The following is a 26,785-nucleotide window of genomic DNA, read 5'->3' on the forward strand; positions in this document are numbered from 1 at the left end:
AAGGGTATTTGTTGAACCTATGTTATGTCGGAAAAAATCAGTTATAAATTCCTCTGTCCTAGTTAAAAACAAGTTATCATCCAATAGGCTTTGATTAAATTTCCAATATCCTCGCCCACGTGGAAATTTAGTAAGAGTAATGTACAGTGGGGAAAAAAAGTATTTAGTCAGCCACCAATTGTGCAAGTTCTCCCACTTAAAAAGATGAGAGAGGCCTGTAATTTTCATCATAGGTACAGACAAATTGAGGAAAAAAAATCCAGAAAATCCCATTGTAGGATTTTTAATGAATTTATTTGCAAATTATGGTGGAAAATAAGTATTTGGTCACCTACAAACAAGCAAGATTTCTGGCTCTCACAGACCTGTAACTTCTTCTTTCAGAGGCTCCTCTGTCCTCCACTCGTTACCTGTATTAATGGCACCTGTTTGAACTTGTTATCAGTATAAAATACACCTGTCCACAACCTCAAACAGTCACACTCCAAACTTCACAATGGCCAAGACCAAAGAGCTGTCAAAGGACACCAAAAACAAAATTGTAGACCTGCACCAGGCTGGGAAGACTGAATCTGCAATAGGTAAGCAGCTTGGTTTGAAGAAATCAACTGTGGGAGCAATTATTAGGAAATGGAAGACATACAAGACCACTGATATTCTCCCTCGATCTGGGGCTCCACGCAAGATCTCACCCCGTGGGGTCAAAATGATCACAAGAACGGTGAGCAAAAATCCCAGAACCACACGGGGGGACCTAGTGAATTTATTTTATTTATTTATTTAACCTTTATTTAACCAGGAAGGGCTCATTGAGATTTAAAATCTATTTTTCAAGAGCGTCCTGGCCAAGATAGGCAGCACCAAGTCATTACAAAAAATTACAGACAGACAACATGAAAAACTACAAGTAATCTAGTAAAAACCATTCATGAATTCACAAGAGTATAACAATATCAAAAACAGCAAATTAAAAACATTGACAGGTCAGGGAATCAGCCTCAAAATCCTTCATCAGAGATTTAAAAACACCAATCGGGACAAGTTCTTCCAGTTTAAAATTATTTTGTAAGGTGTTCCAAGACGATGGCGCAGAGTACATAAAATACCTTTTACCAAATTCAGTTCGGACATTTGGAACAGTTAGCAGGATAAAGTCCAGTGAACGAAGAGAGTACCCACCACATTTCTGAACAATAAAAATGCCCAAATAAAAAGGTAGTAAACCCAAAATGGCTTTGTAAATAAAAGTATACCAGTGACTGAGCCTACGAGTGACTAGAGAAGGCCAGCCAACCCTGGTATACAAAGTACAGTGGTGCGTAAGGGTTTTGCAGTTTAAAATAAATCTCAAAGTACCATGATAAAGAGTGTCAATTGATCTCAAACACTGAGCGGAAGCATTCATATATAAAATATCCCCATAGTCTAGTAAAGGCATAAATGTAGCTGATACTAGCCTCCTTCTGGCTTCAAAAGAAAAACAGGCCTTATTCCTAAAATAAAATCCCAATTTCAGCTTCAATTTTTTTGTAAATTGTTGAATATGCAATTTAAAAGAGAGGCCGTCATCAATTAGAATTCCAAGATATTTATATGAGGTTACAACCTCAATCTCCTTGCCCTGACAGGTAGTAACAGGTGAAAGGTTCAGAGGTCTATTTCTTGCATTAGAAAACACCATTAGTTTAGTTTTGTCAGTATTGAGGATAAGCTTCAATTGACACAAGGTATGTTGAACAGTATAAAAAGCAGTTTGCAAGTTCTGGAAAGCTTTTGTAAGAGATGAGGCACAACAGTAAATAACAGTATCATCAGCATAAAAATGAAGTTGTGCATTTTGGACATTTTTGTCTAAATCATTAATATAAATAGTGAATAAGAGAGGACCAAGTACAGAGCCCTGGGGCACACCATTCAGGACAGACAATTTAACAGACATAAGCCCATCAAATTGAGTGCACTGAGTTCTATCAGACAGATAGTTAGCAAACCATGCAACTGCATGCTCCGAAAGACCTACACTCAACAATCTCTGCCTTAGTATAGCATGATCAACTGTATCAAAAGCCTTAGAGAGATCAATAAAAAGTGAGACACAGTGCTGTTTTTTGTCAAGGGCTTCAGTGATATCATTTAAAACCTTCATGGCTGCTGTAATTGTGCTATGCTTCTTCCTGAAGCCCGATTGATACATTGATAAAATAGAGTTAGTAAATAAAAACTATTTTAGCTGTTCACTTACAAGGGTTTCAAGTATTTTCACCAGGGGTGACAGCTTTGAGATTGGCCTATAATTATTTAAAAGAGTTGGATCTCCCCCTTTTAAAAGTGGTAGGACAAATGCTGATTTCCAGATCTTTGGAATTTCATTACATTCCAGGGTTAGATTGAACAGATATGTAAGTGGTTCAGCTATGAAATCAGCTGCCAGATTTAAAAAGCAGGGATCCAAAAGATCAGGACCTGCAGGCTTTCTTTGATCTAAGGATTTCAGGGCTTTATGTACCACCTGCACTGAGAATGGCAGAAAACTAAAAGTTTGACCAGCTCTCACTGGTTCATCCACACAGGGTTGTACAGAGACAGAGGACACTGGTTCATCCACACAGGGTTGTACAGAGACAGAGGACACTGAATCAAACAGCCTACCAGATGATACAAAGTGCTCATTGAAACAATTCAGCATTTCAGTTTTGTCATATATAGCAACAGAGTCCTTCAAAACACATGACGGTAATTCATTAACATTACTGTTACCAGACATAGACTTAATAGCATTCCAAAACTTTCTAGGGTCATTCAGGTTATCAGTGGTAACAGACATAAAATATTCAGACTTGGCCTTCCTGAGAAGAAAATAACACTTGTTTCTTAACTGCCTAAAAATAAGCCAATCAGCATCAGAACAAGATTTCCTTGCTTTAGCCCAGGCTAGATTACGGTCGTGAATAATACAAGACAGCTCAGAAGAAAACCATGGATTATCCCGCCCTTTAACCCTGAACCTGCGGAATGGTGCATGTTTGTTTACTATTTGGAAAAAACCATCATGAAAGAATATCCAGGCAGTTTCCACATCAGGGATAAGCTCAATCTTGCTCCAGTCAAAATAAAACAAATCATGAAAGAAAGCCTGCTCATTAAAACACTTCAAATTTCTCTTACGAATAAAACGTGGATTTGTCTTTGGAACCTTAGTATTTCTAACAGCAACAACAGCACAATGGTCACTTAAATCATTACAAAAAACACCAACCGCAGAATATTTATGTGGAACATTTGTCAATATCAAATCAATCAGGGTAGATTTATCAGGGCATTTAAGATTTGGGCGAGTGGGTGAATTAATCAACTGGGTAAGATTCATAGAATTACAAAACATTTTTAAATCATCTGACACCGGCTTTAACCAACACCAGTTGAGATCACCAATCAAGATCATTTCACTGTAAAGAAGTTTAGACATAAGGTGCGTCAAAGAAGAAAATGCATCACCAAGAGCAGAGGGGGGTCTATAACAGCCAATCACAGTTATAGAGAGGCCCTTTGAAACCTCAATATTCAAAGCAAGAAATTCCAACTGTTTACAAATAGTTTCAGACTTTGCCACACTTACATGGAATTTAGATTTTACATATATAGCCACACCCCCACCTTTCTTAACCCGATCTGCACGATAAACATTGTAACCACTTATACAAATATCCTTATCAAAAATAGACTTGCTGAGCCAGGTTTCCGAAAACACAATTACATCAGCATCAGTTGATTTAGCCCAAATCCTAACCCCATCAATTTTTGACAACAGGCTGCGTACATTTAAATGAAAAATACCAAAACCAGATCTTGATTTAAAATCAGAGGGGGTTTGGAGACATTGCATATCAGGGCCAGGGTTAGGTTGCACGTTACCTGATATCAACAACAGAAGAATAACTAGGCACCTCTGTTTAATAACCTTGCACGGCTTCTCTTTTTTAAGAGACCTACTGCAAGCGAATTCTACAAGTGAGTTTCCAGACAATACAAAACAGTCATTTAAAACCATTAGACTTTGGTAGTGACACAAATTCGTACTGTTCACATCATGCCACAAATGCATCGGCACTTGGACGAGTGGACCGAGTGAAAAAGAGCGAGTTCCTGCAGACAAAATGTCTAATGGACGCGAGAGTACATTGTCAGATGTACTCACCCTGCGACAATGTTTGTTTTCTCCAGAGTTCAATAAAGTCAGTGCACAAAGCAATACCACGTAAATTGTCATTTTCTCTGACCAAAAAACAAGAGGCCAACGAAGGTAAGTGGAGAGAGGGACAGCGTGTATGTGAGTCAATGTGAGTGTTTGCGCGTGTGAGTAGATTGGGTGTTGAGGGCGATAGAGAGAACGGGTTGAGCTGCCACTGACAGCCAGGCGAAGAGCAAGGAGCAGCTCGGACAAGACACTCCGCGGACTAACGAGGAACTCAGGCCAGCCAGAGATAGGGTTACTTTGGTAAACTTCAAGTAATGAAGTTCCGAGTTGAGGAGGACCCGTGATCTTTACACCAGCAAAAATAAAATAGTTTGCACTACGCAACAACGAAGTTACGCAACCATAAATAAATAGATTATTAGTAGGTTAAAATGTACTAGTCACAAACAAACGACTTGACAAACGACTTGACATGCTGCCATCTTGGAAATACGAATCGAAATACGAATGACCTGCAGAGAGCTGGGACCAAAGTAACAAAGCCAACCATCAGTAACACACTACGCCGCCAGGGACTCAAATCCTGCAGTGCGAGACGTGTCCCCCTGCTTAAGCCAGTACATGTCCAGGCCCGTCTGAAGTGCATTTGGATGATCCAGAAGAGGATTGGGAGAATGTCATATGGTCAGATGAAACCAAAATATAACTTTTTGGTAAAAACTCAACTCGTCATGTTTGGAGGACAAAGAATGCTGTTGCATCCAAAGAACACCATACCTACTGTGAAGCATGGGGTTGGAAACATCATGCTTTGGGGCTGTTTTTCTGCAAAGGGACCAGGACGACTGATCCGTGTAAAGGAAAGAATGAATGGGGCCATGTATCGTGAGATTTTGAGTGAAACCCTCCTTCCATCAGCAAGGGCATTGAAGATGAAACGTGGCTGGGTCTTTCAGCATGACAATGATCCCAAACACACCGCCCGGGCAACGAAGGAGTGGCTTCGTAAGAAGCATTTCAAGGTCCTGGAGTGGCCTAGCCAGTCTCCAGATCTCAACCCCATAGAAAATCTTTGGAGGGAGTTGAAAGTCTGTGTTGCCCAGCGACAGCCCCAAAACATCACTGCTCTAGAGGAGATCTGCATGGAGGAATGGGCCAAAATACCAGCAACAGTGTGTGAAAACCTTGTGAAGACTTACAGAAAACGTTTGACCTGTGTCATTGCCAACAAAGGGTATATAACAAAGTATTGAGAAACTTTTGTTATTGACCAAATACTTATTTTCCACCATAATATGCCAATAAATTCATTAAAAATCCTACAACGTGATTTTCTGGATTTCTTTTTCTCATTTTGTCTGTCATAGTTGACGTGTACCTATGATGAAAATTACAGGCCTCTCTCATCTTTTTAAGTGGGAGAACTTGCACAATTGGTGGCTGACTAAATACTTTTTTCCCCCACTGTATATGCCAATTATATGATGGCTATACTTATTTCACCACTTACCATAATGAGATACAGGTTTCAAATCTATTTATAATAATATACAGTATGTTTGTAAATGTACCAATAAAAAATACCATAGCGATTGAGTGTCCATATAGCTGTACCATGATATTTTTATTGCTACTAAGTAACCCTCCAATTGTTCTCCACTATTCCCCCCGCTAAAGCCCCTCCCCATCCCAAGTTGGGTTGTCATCCCAGTGATTGGCATACCACCCCCGTCCCCCCGGATCCCTAGGCCCCCCTAGAGGCCAGGACCCATCCTTCGAAAACAGCACACAGTGCCACCCACAAAACTGAAGCAGGTCAACCGCCAAAAGCATTTCCAATACTCTCACCTCAATATATACAGTATATATAGCTATTAAAAATACATATCTATTCAAATATCTTGCATATCTTAATTTCCATCATTATCAATTAACATGCGTAACAATGTTGGCAGTTCATGCGAAGGATTGTTACCTATAACCCGGATTGCCATTGTATTACATTACATTCATGTCAAGCAATTCTTATTTTAGCAAACAATTATTGTGGTTCATCCTATATTATCCCTAACATCCTTACCCCCTTGCAACAGATGTGGGGTACACACACACATACTCTAACACACTCAACCCCTTTCCTCCACAATCAACCATAAGCTCAGATGCTCAACGGTTGTTACATCCCAGAGCCCAACTCAAGAAATGACCTGATTTACGAATGCATATACAGTTACAGCTGTTTGAGAAAGCATGCAAGATTGAGCAAAAACTGACAAAAATGTGAGATTTGATTAACCTATGTCAAGTCCTAGGTGATGGAGATCAGATCCACCCTCATCCCCTAAGACACAAACACTCTGGTCCCCCGTTGTAACCATTTTTCCCCAAGCATTTCCGAGCAGTCAGACCTTTGATTATTTTGTGCTACCAGGGCCACAAGAATAGTTTTTTATTTTTATTTATTTTATTTAACCTTTATTTAACCAGGTAAGCCAGTTGAGAACAAGTTTTAATTTACAACTGCGACCTGGCCAAGATAAAGCAAAGCAGTGCGATAAAAACAACAACAACAAAGAGTTACATCAAATCAAATCAATTTTTATTTGCACCATGCACCGAATACAACAGGTGTAAACATTACCGTGAAATGCTTACTTACAGCCCTTAACCAACAATGCATTTTTTAAAATAAAAAAGTAAAATAAAACAACAACAAAAAAGTGTTGAGAAGAAAAGAGCAGAAGTAAAATAAAATAACAGTAGGGAGGCTATATACAGGGGGGTACCGGTGCAGAGTCAATGTGCGGGGGCACCGGCTAGTTGAGGTAATTGAGGTAATATGTACATGTGGGTAGAGTTAAAGTGACTATGCATAAATAATTAATAGAGTAGCAGCAGCGTAAAAAGATGGGGTGGGGGTGGGGGGGCAGTGCAAGTAGTCCGGGTAGCCATGATTAGCTGTTCAGGAGTCTTATGGCTTGGGGGTAGAAGCTATTGAGAAGCCTTTTGGACCTAGACTTGGCGCTCCGATACCGCTTGCCGTGCGGTAGCAGAGAGAACAGTCTATGACTAGTGTGGCTGGAGTCTTCGACAATTTTGAGGGCCTTCCTCTGACACCGCCTGGTATAGAGGTCCTGGATGGCAGGAAACTTGGCCCCAATGATGTACTGGGCCGTATGCACTACCCTCTGTAGTGTCTTGCGGTCGGAGGCCGAGCAGTTGCCATACCAGGCGGTGATGCAACCAGTCAGGATGCTCTCGATGGTGCAGCTGTAGAACTTTTTGAGGATCTGAGGACCCATGCCAAATCTTTTCAGTCTCCTGAAGGGGAATACGCTTTGTCGTTCCCTCTTCATGACTGTCTTGGTGTGTTTGGACCATGATAGATCGTTGGTGATGTGGACACCAAGAAACTTGAAGCTCTTAACCTGTTCCACTACAGCCCCGTCGATGAGAATGGGGGCATGCACAGTCCTCTTTCCTGTAGTCCACAATCATCTCATTTGTCTTGGTCACGTTGAGGGAGAGGTTGTTATCCTGGCACCACACGGCCAGGTCTCTGACCTCCTACCTATAGGCTGTCTCATCGTTGTCGATGATCAGGCCTACCACTGTTGTGTCGTCTGCAAACTTAATGATGGTGTTGGAGTCGTGCCTGGCCATGCAGTCATGGGTGAACAGGGAGTACAGGAGGGGACTAAGCACGCACCCCTGAGGGGCCCCTGTGTTGAGGATCAGCGTGGCAGATGTGTTGTTACCTACCATTACCACCTGGGGGCGGCCCGTCAGGAAGTCCAGGATCCAGTTGCAGAGGGAGGTGTTTAGTCCCAGGATCCTTAGCTTAGTGATGAGCTTTGAGGGCACTATGGTGTTGAACGCTGAGCTGTAGTCAATTAATAGCATTCTCACGTAGGTGTTCCTCTTGTCCAGGTGGGAAAGGGCAGTGTGGAGTGCAATAGAGATTGCATCATCTGTGGATCTGTTGGGGCGGTATACAAAATAGAGTGGGTCTAGGGTTTCTGGGATAATGGTGTTGATGTGAGCCATGACCAGCCTTTCAAAGCACTTCATGGCTACAGACATCAGTGCTAAAGGTCAGTAGTCATTTAGGCAGGTTATCTTAGTGTCCTTGGGCACAGGGACTATGGTGGTCTGCTTGAAACATGTTGGTATTACAGACTCAGTCAGGGACATGTTGAAAATGTCAATGAAGACACTTGCCAGTTGGTCAACACATGCTCAGAGTACACGTCCTGGTAATCTGTCTGGCCCTTCGGCCTTGTGAATGTTGACCTGCTTAAAAGTCTTACTCACATCGGCTACGGAGAGCGTGATCACATAGTCATCCGGAACAGCTGGTGCTCTCATGCATGCTTCAGTGTTGCTTGCTTCGAAGTGAGCATATAAGTGGTTTAGCTCGTCTGGTAGGCTTGTGTCACTGGGCAGCTCGCGGCTGTGCTTCCCTTTGTAGTCTGTAATAGTTTTCAAGCCCTGCCACATCCGACGAACGTCATAGCCGGTGTAGTACAATCAATCTTAGTCCTGTATTGACTCTTTGCCTGTTTGATGGTTCGTCGGAGGGCATAGCGGGATTTCTTATAAGCGTCCGGGTTAGAGTCCCGCTCCTTGAAAGCAGCAGCTCTACCCTTTAGCTCAGTGCGGATGTTGCCTGTAATCCATGGCTTCTGGTTGGGGTACGTACGGTCACTGAGGGGACGACGTCATCGAAGCACTTATTGATGAAGCCATTGACTGTGGTGTACTCCACAATGCTATCTGAAGAATCCCGGAACATATTACAGTCTGTGCTAGCAAAACAGTCCTGTAGCTTAGCATTTGCGTCATCTGACCACCTTTTTATTAACTGAGTCACTGGTGCTTCCTGCTTTAGTTTTTGTTTAGAAGCAGGAATCAGGAGGATAGAGTTATGGTCAGATTTGCCAAATGGAGGGCGAGGGAGAGCTTTGTATGCGTCTCTGTGTGTGGAGTAAAGGTGGTCTAGAGGTTTTTTTTCCTCTGGTTGCACATTTAACATGCTGGTAGAAATGAGGTAGAACGGATTTAAGTTTCCCTGCATTAAAGTCCCCGGCCACTAGGAGTGCTGCCTCTGGATGAGCATTTTCCTGTTTAGTTATGGCCTTATACAGCCTATTGAGTGCAATCTTAATGCCAGCATTGGTTTGTGGTGGTAAATAGACAGCTATGAAACATATACAGTGAGGGAAAAAAGTATTTGATCCCCTGCTGATTTTGTACGTTTGCCCACTGACAAAGAAATGATTAGTCTATAATTTTAATGGTAGGTTTATTTGAACAGTGAGAGACAGAATAACTACAAAAAAATCCAGAAAAACGCATGTCAAAGATGTTATAAATTGATTTGCATTTTAATGAGGGAAATAAGTATTTGACCCCCTCTCAATCAGAAAGATTTCTGGCTCCCAGGTGTCTTTTATACAGGTAACGAGCTGAGAATAGGAGCACACTCTTAAAGGGAGTGCTCCTAATCGCAGTTGGTTAACTGTATAAAAGACACCTGTCCACAGAAGCAATCAATCAATCAGATTCCAAACTCTCCACCATGGCAAAGACCAAAGAGCTCTCCAAGGATGTTAGGGACAAGATTGTAGACCTAAACAAGGCTGGAATGGGCTACAAGACCATCGCCAAGCAGCTTGGTGAGAAGGTGACAACAGTTGGTGCGATTATTCGCAAATGGAAGAAACACAAAATAACTGTCAATCTCCCTCGGCCTGGGGCTCCATGCAAGAGCTCACCTCGTGGCGTTGCAATGATCATGAGAACGGTGAGGAATCAGCCCAGAACTACACGGGAGGATCTTGTCAATGATCTCAAGGCAGCTGGGACCATAGTCACCAAGAAAACAATTGGTAACACACTACGCCGTGAAGGACTGAAATCCTGCAGCGCCCGCAAGGTCCCCCTGCTCAAGAAAGCACATATACAGGGCTGTCTGAAGTTTGCCAATGAACATCTGAATGATTCAGAGGAGAACTGGGTGAAAGTGTTGTGGTCAGATGAGACCAAAATTGAGCTCTTTGGCATCAATTCAACTCACCGTGTTTGGAAGAGGAGGAATGCTGCCTATGACCCCAAGAACACCATCCCCACCGTCAAACATGGAGGTGGAAACATTATGTTTTGGGGGTGTTTTTCTGCTAAGGGGACAGGACAACTTCACCACATCAAAGGGACGATGGACGGGGCCATGTACCGTCAAATCTTGGGTGAGAACCTCCTTCCCTCAGCCAGGGCATTGAAAATGGGTTGTGAATGGGTATTCCAGCATGACAATGACCCAAAACACACGGCCAAGGCAACAAAGGAGTGGCTCAAGAAGAAGCACATTAAGGTCCTGGAGTGGCCTAGCTAGTCTCCAGACCTTAATCCCATATAAAATCTGTGGAGGGAGCTGAAGGTTCGAGTTGCCAAACGTCAGCCTCGAAACCTTAATGACTTGGAGAAGATCTGCAAAGAGGATTGGGACAAAATCCCTCCTGAGATGTGTGCAAACCTGGTGGCCAACTACAAGAAACGTCTGACCTCTGTGATTGCCAACAAGGGTTTTGCCACCAAGTACTAAGTCATGTTTTGTAGAGGGGTCAAATACTTATTTCCCTCATTAAAATGCAAATCAATTTATAACATTTTTGACATGCGTTTTTCTGGATTTTTTTGTTGTTATTTTGTCTCTCACTGTTCAAATAAACCTACCATTAAAATTATAGACTGATCATGTCTTTGTCAGTGGGCAAACATACAAAATCAGCAGGGGATCAAATACTTTTTTCCCTCACTGTAGATGAAATCTATCTTGGTAAATAGTGTGGTCTACAGCTTATCATAAGATACTCTACCTCAGGCGAGCAAAACCTTGAGACTTCCTTAGTATTTGATTTTGTCAAAAACCTTGTCTTACCGGAGTCAACCGTTCTATCCTGCCGATGTAGCGTATATCCCGTCAGCTGTATGTTGTCCATGTCGTCGTTCAGCCACGACTCGGTGAAACATAAGATATTACAGTTTTTAATGTCCCGTTGGTAGGATAACTGTAATGTTAGGTCATCTAATTTATTTTCAAATGATTGAACATTGGCTAATAGGATTGATGGAAGAGGCAGTTTATTTGCTCGCCGTCGGATCCTTACAAGGCACCCCGACCTACGTCCACGATATCTCCGTCTCTTTCTCCTGCAAATGACGGGGATTTGGGCCTTGTCGGGTGTCTTTAGGATATCCTTCATGTCCGACTCGTTGAAGAAAAAATCTTCGTCCAATACGAGGTGAGTAATCGCTGTCCTGATATCTAGAAGCTCTTTTTGGTTATAAGAGACGATGGCAGAAACATTATGTACAGAATAAATGACAAATAACGCGATAAAACACACATAATAGTACAATTGGTTAGAGGGCTGTAAAACGGCAGCCATGTTCTCCGGCACCATCATGGGATAAACAAAACGTACAGGCAATAACACAATAGAAAATCTATATACAGTGTGCAAATGTAGTAAGTTATGGTTGTAAGGCAATAAATAGGCCATAGTGCAAAATAATTACAATTTAGTATTAACACTGGAATGATAGATTTGCAGAAGATGATGTGCAAATATAGATAATGGGGTGCAAATGAGCAAAATAAATAACAATATGGGGATGAGGTAGTTGGGTGGGCTAATTACAGATGGGCTGTGTACAGGTGCAGTGATCGGTAAGCTGCTCTGACAACTGATGCTTAAAGTTAGTGAGGGAGATAAGAGTCTCCAGCTTACTTTTGCAGTTCGTTCCAGTCATTGGCAGCAGACAACTGGAAGGAATGGCGGCCAAAGGAGGAGTTGGCTTTGGGGATGACCAGTGAGATATACCTGCTGGAGCGCATACTACGGGTGGGTGTTGCTATGGTGACCAATGAGCTAAGATAAGGCGGGGATTTGCCTAGCAGTGATTTATAGATGACCTGGAGCCAGTGGGTTTGACGACGAATATGTAGTGAGGGCCAGCCAACGAGAGCGTACAGGTCACAATGGTGGGTAGTATATGGGGCTTTGGTGACAAAACAGATGGCACTGTTATAGACTACATCCAATTTGCTGAGTAGAGTGTTGGAGGCTATTTTCTAAATGACATCGCCAAAGTCAAGGATCGGTAGGATAGTCAGTTTTAAGAGGGCATGTTTGGCAGCATGAGTGAAGGAAGCTTTGTTGCGAAATAGGAAGCCGATTCTAGATTTAACTTTGGATTGGAGATGCTTAATGTGAGTCTGGAAGGAGAGTTTACGGTCTAACCAGACACCTAGGTATTTGTAGTTGTCCACATATTCTAAGTCAGACCCGCCGAGAGTAGTGATTCTAGTCGGGTAGGTGGGTGCAAGCAGCGTTCAATTGAAGAGCATGCATTTAGTTTTACTAGCGTTTAAGAGCAGTTGGAGGCTACGGAAGGAGTGCTGTATGGCATTTAAGCTCGTTTGGAGGTTTGTTAACACAGTGTCCAATGAAGGGCCAGATGTATACAAAATGGTGTCGTGGATCTGAGAGTCACCAGCAGCAAGAGCGACATCATTGATATACACAGAGAATAGAGTCGGCCCGAGAATTGAACCCTGTGGCACCCCCATAGAGACTGCCAGAGGTCCAGACAACAGGCCCTCCGATTTGACACATTGAACTCTATCTGAGAAGTAGTTGGTGAACCAGGCGAGGCAGTCATTTGAGAAACCAAGGTTATTTAGCCAATAAGAATGCAGTGATTGACGGAGTCGAAAGCCTTGGCCAGGTCGATGAAGACGGCTGCACAGTACTGTCTTTTATCGATCGCGGTTATAATATCGTTTATGACCTTGAGCGTAGCTGAGGTGCACCCATGACCAGCTCGGAAACCAGATTGCATAGCGGAGAAGGTACGGTGGGATTCGAAATGGTCGGTGATCTGTTTGTTAACTTGGCTTTCAAATACTTTCGAAAGGCAGGGCAGGATGGATATAGGTCTTTAACAGTTTGGATCAGTTTGGATCTAGAGTGTCATCCCCTTTGAAGAGGGGGATGACCGCGGCAGCGTTCCAATCTCTGGGGATCTCAGACGATACGAAATAGAGTTTGAACAGGCTGGTAATAGGGGTTGCTACAATTTCGGCTGGTAATTTTAGAAAGAAAGTGTCCAGATTGTCTAGCCCAGCTGATTTGTAGGGGTCCAGATTTTGCAGCTTTTTCAGAACATCAGCTATCTTAATTTGGGTGAAGGAGAAGTGTGGGGGGGGGGGGGGCATGGGCAAGTTGCAGCAGAGGGTGCAGAGCTGGTGGCCGGGGTAGGGGTAGCCAGGTGGAAAGCATGGCCAGCCATACCAAAATGCTTGTTGAAATATTCGATTATCGTAGATTTTGTCGGTAGTGACAGTGTTTCCTAGCCTCAGTGCAGTGGGCAGGTGGGAGGAGGTGCTTTTATTCTCCATGGACTTTACAGTGTCCCAAAACTTTTTGGAGTTAGTGCTACAGGATGCAAATTTCTGTTTGAAAAAGCTAGCCTTTGCTTTCCTAACTGATTGTGTATATTGGGTTCCTGACTTCCCTGAAAAGTTGCATATCGCAGGGGCTGTTCGATGCTAATGCAGTACGCCACAGGAGTTTTTTGTGCTGGTCAAGGTCAGTCAAGTCTGGGGTGAACCAGGGGCTATATCTGTTCTTAGTTCTGAATTTTTTGAATGGGGCATGCTTATTTAAGATGGAGATGAAAGCACTTTTATAGAACAACCAGGCATCCTCTACTGACGGAATGAGGTGAATATCCATCCAGGATGCCCGGGCCAGGTCAATTAGAAAGACCTGCTCGCTGAAGTGTTTTAGGGAGCGTTTGACAGTGATGAGGGGTGGTCGTTTGACCGCGGACCCATTACGGACGCAGGCAATGAGGCAGTGATCGCTGAGATCCTGGTTGAAGACAGCGGAGGTGTATTTAGACGGTAAATTAGTCAGGATGATATCTATGAGGGTGCCCATGTTAATGGATTTAGGGTTTTACCTGGTAGGTTCCTTGATAATTTGTGTGAGATTGAGGGCATCTAGTTTCGATTGTAGGACGGCCCCCTCTCTGATTGTCCGAGTGTGACCCCCTCCCCATGGGTTACTGCAACCAGTGTTGCCAGCACTGCCACTACCTGGGTGGGGGTACTCCACCGGAATCCCCAACAGCTAGGTACAAGGTCAGATGTTTTTATTAGGTAAGGTTTTTATTACACGTAAGCATTTATACAAATGTGAAAATGACAATATCTAAGTGCTCGCTTCCTGGGGGTGTATATGAACAGATTATAATAAGATTTCATGTTGCTAAAATGTTGTCAGTTCCACTTTAAATCTTTGACATACTTCTTCGTATTATTATTATTATTCTTTAGCATGCTACTCCTCTTACACCGTTTTGGTCTGGATTAAGTTGCTTACATACAACTTTTTGATATCTTTTATACTTTTTAAACTATTAAGCTTTTTGTCCTTCTTTTTGTCCTCCATCCACTTTCATGGGATTGCCTCAGCATTCTAAAGGTCCCATTGTGACATCATCACTCCCAACATTCTATTCTATTCACTGTAAACAATGTAACTTTGACACAAATCAGCTACTTTGACCATTTCCCCAACAACTTAGACAAACAGTTAGTGTATTAAATCTTCCTCTACTTCTCTGCAATTAAACAATCTGAACCAAAATATCTTATACTGATCAAATGATGCAGGTCTTTTACTAACCGCATCAACACATTTTTTCCCAACCTTTTCCAAACAACTGAAAATCGGACAAATTTTGCAGCACTTTAGACAAAAATAAATGTGCATAAAATAGCATAAAATAACCCACCAACAGTCATTCTTGAACCGTTCAAGCTAGAGACACTTAACCAACTTTCAGATGTTCAGGCTATCCTATCCACTGCCACAAAAATACTTTTAAAGAGCTGAAGCAAGTCAAACAATTTTTCTTCATGGAAAATGACCATCTAGTTTTATATCAATATTTTTTTCCACCAAGATGATTGAATGGACACCTTGAATCCCTGTTTCAATGTCCACAAAGGGTCACCTGCCTCGTCACATGAAAGGGGTTCAGCAGTTCACTTTTTGGCCTCGTTCATGATTCCTTCCACTGGGCTCTACATCGCAGAGAGTGATGTGTTATCTTGTCCAGGCCAATGTAAAGAGAGAAGACAATTACCATGCTAGAGCAGAGCTGCATGGGCTGGCTGGCTCTTCCTTCTTGGTCCCATAGAATTGTATGGCTACTCAACACCAATGCTGTAGGTCTACTCTGTATTGCTGGCTCCAGTGCAGAATTCTTCCGTATGGCTATTCTATACCTGGCTACACTGTTTAAAATAAGGGAGGTTTGTGGTTCTATAGCCTACATAATATTTTGGTTCTTTGGCCACATTCTAAGAACTGTTTATTTTGTTTATGTTACATCTAGGGCCATAAAAAAATGTCCACAGCACAGACTTGTTCTGTATGGCTATTCTTCACCTTTGCTGTATTCTGGCCTCAGTACATAACTATAAGGCTATTGTATACCTGGCTTTGCTTCATGCTGCAGTGAGTGCTGCTGGTTTGGACATGGAAGGTGCTCTTGTTCTTTGGCTCAAATCTTCCTTTCTGTAGCTGCTTCAGAGTTTCAGGGACTTTGTCTTTGTTGTTATTCAACTTCTCTGCTGTGTTCCCAGAATTACTGTACACTCTTAGAAAAAAGGGTTCCAAAGGGGTTCTTTGGCTGTCCCCATAGGAGAACCCTTTTTGGTTCTAGGGACTCTTTTGTCTTTTGGGTTCCATGTAGAACCCTCTGTGGAAAGGGGTTTACATAGAACCCAAAAGGGTTCTACCTGGAACTGAAAGGGTTCTAATGGTTCTTCAAAGGGTTCTCCTATGGGGAACCTTTTAGGTTCTAGCACCGTTTTTTCAAAGAGTGTACCCTGTGGCTGTTACATAATTTTGAAATTTCATCGTCTGGACTCTGATACCACTGTAAATGGGTTTCCAAAGGTTTTTATGATCGAAACAACTATTTGACTGTTGTATTTAGGTCATTTTTAAAGCTTTGCCAAATATAAAATAATAAAATGAGCACCATGTGCTAAAAACATTGTTGTTGCAGTCATATTTTGCTGATGCTATTACCTTTCTGGTATTGAAAAACCAAGGAGCAACTATGTGACTATATAACAACAGTCCATCCATGAATGACAGAAAACACCATTCATGGGTGCTTTGTATGGTTTCAAAAAGCTTCTGAAACTCAATCTTCTAACATATTCTTAGTACAGAGGCTGCTTAAAGTTTAATGGCTGGTTAGTAATATTCATTATTTATAGATTTCAGAAAAGGTTCATGCTTGGCCTGGTGTAGCATAGGCCGTTTGGAGAAGCTTCTGTCTTCCGTGAAACTCTTTCTTTCTTGGGACTCTTTTAGCATGACCATGTTCAGATAGCATTGCTGCATGGCCTTCTTGTAGTATCAGTTGATATTGACCAAAATATGAGGGACATTGAATGAAGGACATTATTACTTTGTAATAAGTTAAATCATCATTAACTACATACAGTAAGTCTCAATAACAGCATTAAACATACTAGTTTAGTGCTTTTGTAACAGCACTGCAGTACCTTTGTTGAAGACACTTGAAATAGGTCTTAATCACAATATTTGATCAAAATAAAATGTGAAATTCCAATATGATGAGAACAGCAGAATGTCATCAAACACAAATATCTTCAGATTCCAACAACAACACCAAAACAAACCTATTTTTAGAGACGTGCGACTATGTTGTGCATTATTTATTATTGAAGTGGTTGGGACTAGCTTCTCTTTTTTCCTCTTCAGATCAAAGAGGTGTTCTAACTTAGTCTAACAAAGGACATTGTGAAGAAAAAAGTGTCTTACTTTTTCCATTCAATATACAGTATAGTGCACTACTCTTGAGCATAGCCCTTATGGGCCCTCTTCAAAAGTAGTGCACTGTATAGTAAATAGGGTGCCATTGCAGACGCAACCAGTATCTCACTTTTTACCAAATCCATGCCCTCTGGTGCTCCCTAATTAGCAGTGCTGCTCTCTGCTCTGTTTTTTATACCTACAGTTGCTACAGTACAATACAGAGCAATGACCTCAATTCCACAGTCGCTGCACAGTCATTGGATTCAATGTAGAACAAAACACTAGATGTCTTCACGGGTCTAGTTGGACCCGATATACCCGAGATCCTACCCAGGCCCAATTGGGTTCGGGTCTGAAATTCTAACTTGTCCCTCGGGTCCGGGTCCGGTCCTGTTTGATTTTCAACTACAGCTGAGTGGACACGAATGGACCCGAACACGGCTCTGCATAGCCTACATTATATTTATTTTACGCTAATAAGGTGAATTTATTGACTTATAGAAGGCCTAGCCAACATATAAATACCTATTTGTTAAGCAGAAGAGCAACTTAGCAGATTAATTTTTTTCTCTAGGGTCCGTTCGGGTCCGTGTCCCCATAAATAAATTAGATATATTGGGTCTTTTCGGTTCGGGTCTGATTGTCCTCGGGTCCGTTCAGGTCCGGGTCCAACTTTTTGGACCCATGAAGACCTCTACAACACACTTCTCGAATAACAACACCTATTATATTATACCTACAGTATATCCTGTTGGTATAGCAGCAGCAGCACCGGCCTTAATAGGAAGACTGGCTAATGGGAGAAACGAGTTGTCGTATGCAAAATGGCCCCCATTTGTTTGTTTGTTTATATGACTGAGTTAAGTACATAGACATGACATGATCCTGCCATGATATACAGCATGAAGCCTATCTGTGGAGGGCAGGATGCCTGTTTTCTCTCGAGTTTGTAGATCAGCTAACAGGCCATGTGGTGCAGGTTGGTTCCACCTGTGACAATGTAGATAGCTAGGAATAAAATCATAATTTGCTTAGATGATATGTCTGCAGAGATAAAATATATAGCCACCAGTTTTCTAGCACAGAAATGCCCATAAATGTAGTATATTGGGCTTGATACTCACAAGGGTCCTTTCCAGTCATATTTGCCAAGTGATTTGGCCTAATTTACGTTTTGAAATCCCCCAGACAGGTTCCTACTGTACGTTAGTGATTTGGTGCTTCAAACAAGCTCAATGTGAGAACATTCCACCCTGACTGTGGAATGAGATCAGCGATGCCTCGCCTGGTGTTATAAATATATGTCTATTATTAACCCAGCGAGATGACCGTTTAGCTGAAGTGCAGACACATGATATTCAGATATTTATAAAGGAAGGACCTGACCACTGGCTGCTGCTTCATTGATCAAACAGATCCATTACAGCCTGCAGAGTGCATCTCCAACCAAGAGTGTGTCCAAAATGGCCCCCTATTACCTATATAAGGTACCAGTCAAAAGTTTGGATACACCTACTCATTCCAGGGTTTTTCTTTATTTTTAATATTTTCTACATTGTAGAACAATAGTGAAGACATCAAAACTATGAAATAACAAATATGGAATCATGTAGTAACCAAAAAAGTGTTAAACAAATCAACATATATTTTATATTTCAGATTCTTCAAAGTAGCCACCCTTGCCTTGAGCACAGCTTTGCACACTCTTGGCATTCTCTCAACCAGTTTCATGAGGTAGTCACTTGGAATGCATTTCAATTAACAGGTGTGCCTTCTTAAAAGTTAACTTTCCTTTTTAATGCATTTGAGCCAATCAGTTGTGTTGTGACAAGGTAGGGGTGGTATACAGAAGATAGCCCTATTTGGAAAAAGACCAAGTCCATATTATGGCAAGAACAGCTCAAATAAGCAAAGAGAAATGACAGTCCATCATTACTTGAAGACATGAAAGTCAGTAAATCCAGAACATTTCAAAAACTTTGAAAGTTTCTTAAAGTGCAGTCACAAAAACCATCAAGCACTATGATGAAACTGGCTCTCATGAGGACCGCCACAGGAAAGGAAGACCCAGAGTTACCATAACATTTAGAGTTAGCGATCTAGCTAAGTGTTTTGAGTTCCTACATCCTCAGGTAGTGAATAATATAGCCTATAGGCCAATATGCACAAATATGTCAGCAAATTCTCTGAAGAGCCTAAAATACATCTTTGAATTCTGAATCCTATTTTGACAGGTTGCACATCAAAATATCAATCATGCATTTCCTGAATATGTTAGTTAGATGAAATAGCTTACTTTGTAATCATAGGCTACCATCTCAGTTGTCTTACTTCAAGTCCCCTGCCACTAATGTAAAGTAACTGTCCATTAAAGCTGCAATATGTAACTTTTGGGCAACCCAACCAAATTCACATAGAAATATGAGTTATAGATCTGTCATTCTCATTGAAAGCAAGTCTAAGAAGCGGTAGATCTGTTTTATATGGGCTATTCCTATGCTTCCCGTTCTTAAGTGTAGTTTTTGCATCTTTTACTTTCGGTTTTGTAAACCAGCTTCAAACAGCTGAAAATACAACATTTTTGGTTATTGAAAATATATTTCACAGCGGTTTCACATTTCACATTTCACAGATGGTACAATGATTCTCTACACCATGCATTGCTTGTTTTATCACATAAACTGAAATTAGGCAAACTATTAGAATTTTTGCAACCAGGAAATGGTGGAGTGATTTCTGCATATTGCACCTTTTCGCTGTATTTGTTGTTATCGAACAAAATAGTTACATTTATCGAGATATTACTTTTTGTCCATATCGCCCAGCTCTAGCATCTCCCAAAAATAATTTAGTGTAATTTATCGCAGATTTATCATTATCGTAATTTTAATTTTATTTGATTGTGATATGGATTTTTTCCATATCGCCTTTTGACCAGGGCCCATAGGGTGCCATTTGGGACGCAACCCCAGACTAGCCTAGCATCGACATTGACGGGCGTCACCAGACAGATTTTAGCATGAGATAGGATTCTTGAAAGCATCTATTTTAGTGCCATGGATGGGATGTAATGGCATTATCAGTAGGTCTAGGCCAGCAGAACATTTTGTGACGGTCTGAAGATCAGACTCCCCCAGCACGGCCGCCTGGGCGCTCATGGACCACTTTTGGCTTCTCTGATAAGACAGGAGAGAGTCACATTTACACAGACACAACCAGGACCAGGTTTGTGTTCAGTAGAAGCCAAAACGTTTTGAAAACGAAAATTTAGCATTTCTTATTGGTCAAAGTTAAAATAGTACCTTCCATGCATCCCTCTGTTTCAAAACAGTTCTCCCTGGACACAACCCAGGGAAGAGTTTCTGCCTCTCAGGACATACCCAGCCCCACACAGAGAAAAAACTATGTAGGTGACTTAATATGTGGGCTTTTCAAGCTTTTTTTCAAGGTCTGGTTTGTCTGCCATCACACATCAATGTGAGTAACCGATTTGAAGTGTCAGTACATGGAGAAATGTCTCATAGATCTCTCAGAGACCTCACAGAGACAGCCTGTAATATTAGTAGAGTCAGATTGTCCTTAACCAAGCCTCCCAGCCTTAGGGTACAGGTCTCCCAGTGGTACTACTAGAATCTAGTCTCCCCCGTCACTTTAAATTGCATCCAGGGGAATATATAGTCGAGTTTCCTATTGAATCCCCTCTGAAACAGTATTATTCAAGATAAAAGGGGGAAGGAAGATAAATTAATAAAATAAAAACAGATTTGTTTGATAGAAGCACTCGTTTAAGCTCCAAATTGATACTGATACTTCATAATCTCCCTTCACATGTTCCTTGACACGTATGCATTCATTTTTCTTAACTGTGCCTGACAGAATAATGGTAAGGTTTTTGCTGAGTATTGGCTTCCATATCCATACGATTACATTTTAACTCATGACATAAAGGCTCTGTCTCTGAATGATGTGTGGGTTTAGGCATACAGGCTTTTTGTATTCACACATCCACGCCTGGATCCTTTGGTGCAAGTTGATGCAATCCTCTTTGTGTAAACAATACAGCCATATTATCCAGGGATTTTTTGTGTCCCTGTGGCTCAGTTGATAAGAGCATGGAGCATTGTTCTAGGTTTGATTCTCTGTATGTGTACTGTTCATATGTAAAGCCATATTATGAGATGTTATGTGTCTATTCTAGATTCTGAAACCATCAGGTTTTTTTTACACATTCTCTGTTTGTTGTAGGTTCTATTGGTACAATCCTCTCGATGTGTACTGTACTTTACATAAAGCCATATTATTTGATGACCAGTTTCTGTCTGTTCTAGGTTCTACTGGGACTTGGTAATGCTGGTCATGATGATGGGGAACCTGATCATCATTCCTGTAGGAATAACCTTCTTCTCGGAGCAGACCACCACCACCTGGCTAATATTCAACGTAGCATCAGACACCATCTTCCTCGTGGATCTGGTCATGAACTTTCGCACTGGAATCGTCAACGAGGAGAGCTCCGAGATCATCCTGGACCCCAAGGTCATCAAGATGAACTACCTGAAGAGCTGGTTTGTGGTCGACTTCCTCTCGTCCATACCAGTGGATTATATATTTCTAATAGTGGAAAAGGGTTTTGACTCAGAGGTGTACAAGACGGCGAGGGCGCTGAGGATCGTGAGGTTTACTAAGATTCTGTCTCTTCTGAGGCTGCTGAGACTTTCCCGACTCATCAGATACATACACCAGTGGGAAGAGGTAAGAGATATGTGGTGAGAGAGGGACAGGGAGAGAGAGAGAGAGAGAGAGAGAGAGAGAGAGAGAGAGAGAGAGAGAGAGAGAGAGAGAGAGAGAGAGAGAGAGAGAGAGAGAGAGAGAGAGAGAGAGAGAGAGAGAGAGAGAGAGAGAGAGAGAGAGAGAGAGAGAGAGAGAGAGAGAGAGAGAGAGAGAGAGAGAGAGAGAGAGAGAGAGTGTGTGAGTGTGTGTGTGTGTGAAAGAGACAGAATGCCACAGCTCTGACTTCTGACATTTAGGTTAATGTGAGGATTAATGCAAGTCATTCTTGGACATCAGAGTTTAGATATGGGGTAATGAAGTTTAAACAGAGGGAGGTAAAGAGAGAAAGAGCGAGAGAGAGGAGAGAAAGAGAGATTGCCCTCCTATTGAGTCATTTCACTCCTCTGTGAGTCATTCACTCCATTTACCTAGCTGGCATTGCTCTCCCTTTCATACCTTTATTTCGCTGATTAATCGATAGATCAACATGAATGTGCAAACTGTGCAAAATATGTTAACTTGCCAGAAATCTGATCTGATTTGATGCTCCCATAGTGAGGTTTGGAAAAGCCGGAAATGCTGTGCCAATAGGCTTTGTGTACATACATTATTGCATTTCAAACCTCTCTTGCACCATGGGCAAGTATCAATGACTCCTGTGCTTATTACTACAGAAATATCCCAACTATTGTCATTACATTGGATTACAAATGTAGCCTAATGTTGCATTCAATTACATTTGCCGTTGCATTGGATCCTAGATTTAATGTTGTATTAGATGGAGATAAGATTTAATCAGACTACTTGATTGAATATTTTGTCTGTCAAGATAAAGGCTGAGCTTGACATAACAACCTAATATTACTTATGATGCTGCATTGATGATTGCATTTAAAGAATATAATGGTCCTGTAGCTCCTACTGCTCTCCGTATGTGTCTACCGCTCCACTTCCTCTGCAGTCTACATTTACATTTTAGTAATTTAGCAGATGCTCTTATCCAGAGCCACTTACAGAATTGAGGGCATACATTTTCATACTTTTTCATACTGGTCCCCCGTGGGAATCTATCCCACAACCCTGGCATTGCAAGCACCATGCTCTACCAACTGAGCCACACGGGGCCCCTCTTCCTGTTCTCCTCGCAGCTGTTTACTCAGCAATGACAGAACTATTTTCCTTCCCTTAACAATGAAGAGTTGAATTATCATAACACGATAATTTTGTTCCAATAAGGTACAGCTGCTCTCATGCCCCCACTGTACAACTTTCCCCTGTAACCAGAGTTCCCAGCTTAATACTGTCATATTGCTGTTAGCAGAGTTGCTGTAAAATATTTTACAGTACTATTTTCCTTACTGTAAAACATATTACAGCATCTCTGCTGTACATTTACAGGGATGATGTAATGTTTTACAGTAAGGAAAATAGTACTGTGAAATACACTATATATGCAAAAGCGTGTGGACACCCCTTCAAATGAGTGGATTCGACTATTTCAACAGTTGCTGACAGGTGTATAAAATCGAGCACACAGCTGTCGTGACGTGACTTACTTTAATGTATGACTGTTATTTATCGAATTAACTAACTATGTTTAATTGTCACTCGATTAAATTAATCATGTAACAATTAACTCATTAGGAATTTGGGGCACCATGGAGAAGTTGTTTAACAAGTTACCATCTCCCGTATTAAACTCTTATATATAGTGGTGTGAAAAAGTGTTTGCCCCCTTCCTGATTTGTTATTTGTTTGCATGTTTGTCACACTTAAATGTTTCAGATCATCAAACAAATTTAAATATTAGTCAAAGATAACACAAGGAAACATAAAATGCAGTTTTGAAATGAAGGTTGTTATTATTAAGGGAAAACAAAATCCAAACCTACATGGCCCTGTGTGAAAAAGTGTTTGCCCCCCCTGTTATATCACAACTCAACTGTGGTTTATCTTACCTGAGTTCAATTCCTCTAGCCACACCCAGACCTGATTACTGCCACACCTGTTCTCAATCAAGGAATCACTTAAATAGGACCTGCCTGACAAAGTGAAGTAGACCAAAAGATCCTCAAAAGCTAGACATCATGCCGAGATCCAAAGAAATTTAGGAACAAATTAGAAAGAAAGTAATTGAGATCCAGATCAGTCTGGAAAAGGTTATAAAGCCATTTCTAAAGCTTTGGGACTCCAGCGAACCACAGTGAGAGCCATTATCCACAAATGGCGAAAACATGGAACAGTGGTGAACCTTCCTAGGAGTGGCCGGCCGACTAAAATTACCCCAAGAGCGCAGCGACGACTCATCCAAGAGGTCACAAAAGACCCCACAACAACATCCAAAGAGCTGCAGGCCTCCCTTGCCTCAGTTAAGGTCAGTGTTCATGACTCCACCATAAGAAAGAGACTGTGCAAAAATGGCCTGCATGGCAGAGTTCCAAGACGAAAACCACTGCTGAGCAAAAATAACATTAAGGCTCGTCTCATTTTTGCCAGAAAACATCTTGATGATCCCCAAGACCTTTGGGAAAATACTCTGTGGACTGACGAGACAAAAGTTGAACTTTTTGGAAGGTGTGTGTCCCATTACATCTGGCGTAAAAGTAACACCACATTTCAGAAAAAGAACATCATACCAACAGTAAAATATGGTGGTGGTAGTGTGATGGTCTGGGCCTGTTTTGCTGCTTCAGGACCTGGAAGACTTTGTGTGATAAATGGAACCATGAATTCTGCTGTCTACCAAAAAATCCCGAAGGAGAATGTCCGGCCATATGTTTGTGACCTCAAGCTGAAGCGAACTTGGGTTCTGCAGCAGGACAATGATCCAAAACACACCAGCAAGTCCACTTCTGAATGGCTGAAGAAAAACAAAATGAAGACTTTGGAGTGGCCTAGTCAAAGTCCTGACCTGAATCCTATTGAGATGCTGTGGCATGACCTTAAAAAGGCAGTTCATGCTCGAAAACCCTCCAATGTGGCTGAATTACAACAATTCTGCAAAGATGAGGGGGCCAAAATTCCTCCACACCGCTGTGAAAGACTCATTGCAAGTTATTGCAAACGCTTGATTGCAGTTGTTGCTGCTAAGGGTGGCCCAACCAGTTATTAGGTTGTAGGGGGCAATCACTTTTTCACACAGGGCCATGTGGGCTTGGATTTTGTTTTCCCTTAATAATAACAACCTTCATTTCAAAACTGCATTTTGTGTTTACGTGTGTTATCTTTGACTAATATTAAAATTTGTTTGATGATCTGACACATTTAAGTATGACAAACATGCAAACAAATAAGAAATCAGGAAGGAGGCAAACACTTTTTCACATCACTGTATGTTATATACAGTGGGGAGAACAAGTATTTGATACACTGCCGATTTTGCAGGTTTTCCTGCAAAAGGTTGGAGTCTGTTTGATTGAGTGTGTGGACAGGTGTCTTTTATACAGGTAACGAGTTTAAACATGTGCAGTTAATACAGGTAATGAGTGGAGAACAGGAGGGATTCTTAAAGAAAAACTAACAGGTCTGTGAGAGCCGGAATTCTTACTGGTTGGTACGTGATCAAATACTTATGTCATGCAATAAAATGCAAATTAATTACTTAAAAATCATACAATGTGATTTTCTGGATTTTTGTTTTAGATTCCGTCTCTCACAGTTGAAGTGTACCTATGATAAAAATTACAGACCTCTACATGCTTTGTAAGTAGGACAACCTGCAAAATCGGCAGTGTATCAAATACTTGTTCTCCCCACTGTATATCGATAACAGTAACTTATTAATTAATTACCTCTTATCAGTCTCATTCTGAACGTCGCAAAATCCTTGAACCTGCAAGAATCCTAACCTTATTGATGAATCAGCAATACACAAATTGGCTTACTTATTTATTTACTAACTAAATAATAACACAATACAAACACAACGTAATACAATGAAAACAGGTCCCTAGTGGACTGGACTAACAATAGCATGAATGCTTGGGTAGAATGAGGGTCAGAGTGGAAGGGAGAGACAGAGGTTCAAACTATCGTGGTTACTTTGGAAACTACGCTACACGGACATACAAATGCTTAAAACCCCACTAAACGCTAATTCGGATTAGAAATGCAACATGTATTTACGTGTAGCTGTCCTCGATAGTTGAGTTGATGATGTAGAACTCTGGTTTGCTCACCAGAGATCCCAATGTACTTGGTAGAGTTTCTGGTCGTATTGGTGGTTAGAATGGATACGTCAGATGTACCAGAGGTTGTCTGAGAGGGATTGTCCTCTCTCGTGTCTTTAGTGAAAGTTCTCTAGACGACTATACATGCCAGCTGCAGACTGAAATGATAAGGTCTAGTGCATTGTCTTCTTCTTCACCTTGTGTAGAGGTTGAGAGTTTCAGAGTTTCTCCATTTCAAATGTGTGGACTCACATGTTCTGGTCTTTCTTGTCTAACCATTTTGTAAGGTGTAGCTTCACGCTTCTTGGTCTTGTAGAAATTCAACCATTTGCATCATCCGGCTTATACCGTAGTATGCTTGGTCTTCCTTTGGTAATGGAGTTGTAGTTTTAAACCATTTTGTAACATTTAGCTCACACTTCACGTCTGCTGGTCTTGTAGAGTGTCAACCATTTCAAGCCGTGGGCTTCCTGGTCTGGTAGAAATTCAACCGTTTGCAACGTTTAGCTCACGCTTCACGTCTGCTGGTCTGAGGTGAATTTCGTCACAAGGCTTTTTATGCACTCGGGGTAAAAGGGGCGTTCCATCATGTTTGTACTCATCTGGGAATGGCCACTGACTGAGAACAAATCAATATGGAAAACAATCATCATCTGGAATGCTAAAATCACATTGTTATCTTCACAAAAGTATTATTATACTTAATCATTCATTTT

General features: G+C 41.5%; 1 protein-coding gene across 1 annotated transcript in view; it reads left to right on the plus strand.

Moving 5' to 3' along the window:
* LOC311127735 (potassium/sodium hyperpolarization-activated cyclic nucleotide-gated channel 1-like) overlaps positions 1-26,785 on the plus strand; it is a gene marked incomplete at both ends in the record, with an annotated part of 218,702 nt that overhangs the window by 12,232 nt on the left and 179,685 nt on the right. Inside the window, one exon of the mRNA XM_084159603.1 lies at positions 21,459-21,882. Coding sequence (XP_084015729.1) covers positions 21,459-21,882 — 424 coding nt within the window. The remainder of the gene's footprint in view (positions 1-21,458; positions 21,883-26,785) is intronic.

The sequence above is a fragment of the Coregonus lavaretus genome (genome assembly GCF_964263955.1).
Source record: "Coregonus lavaretus genome assembly, chromosome: 4".
NCBI classification, from domain to species: Eukaryota; Metazoa; Chordata; class Actinopteri; order Salmoniformes; family Salmonidae; genus Coregonus; species Coregonus lavaretus.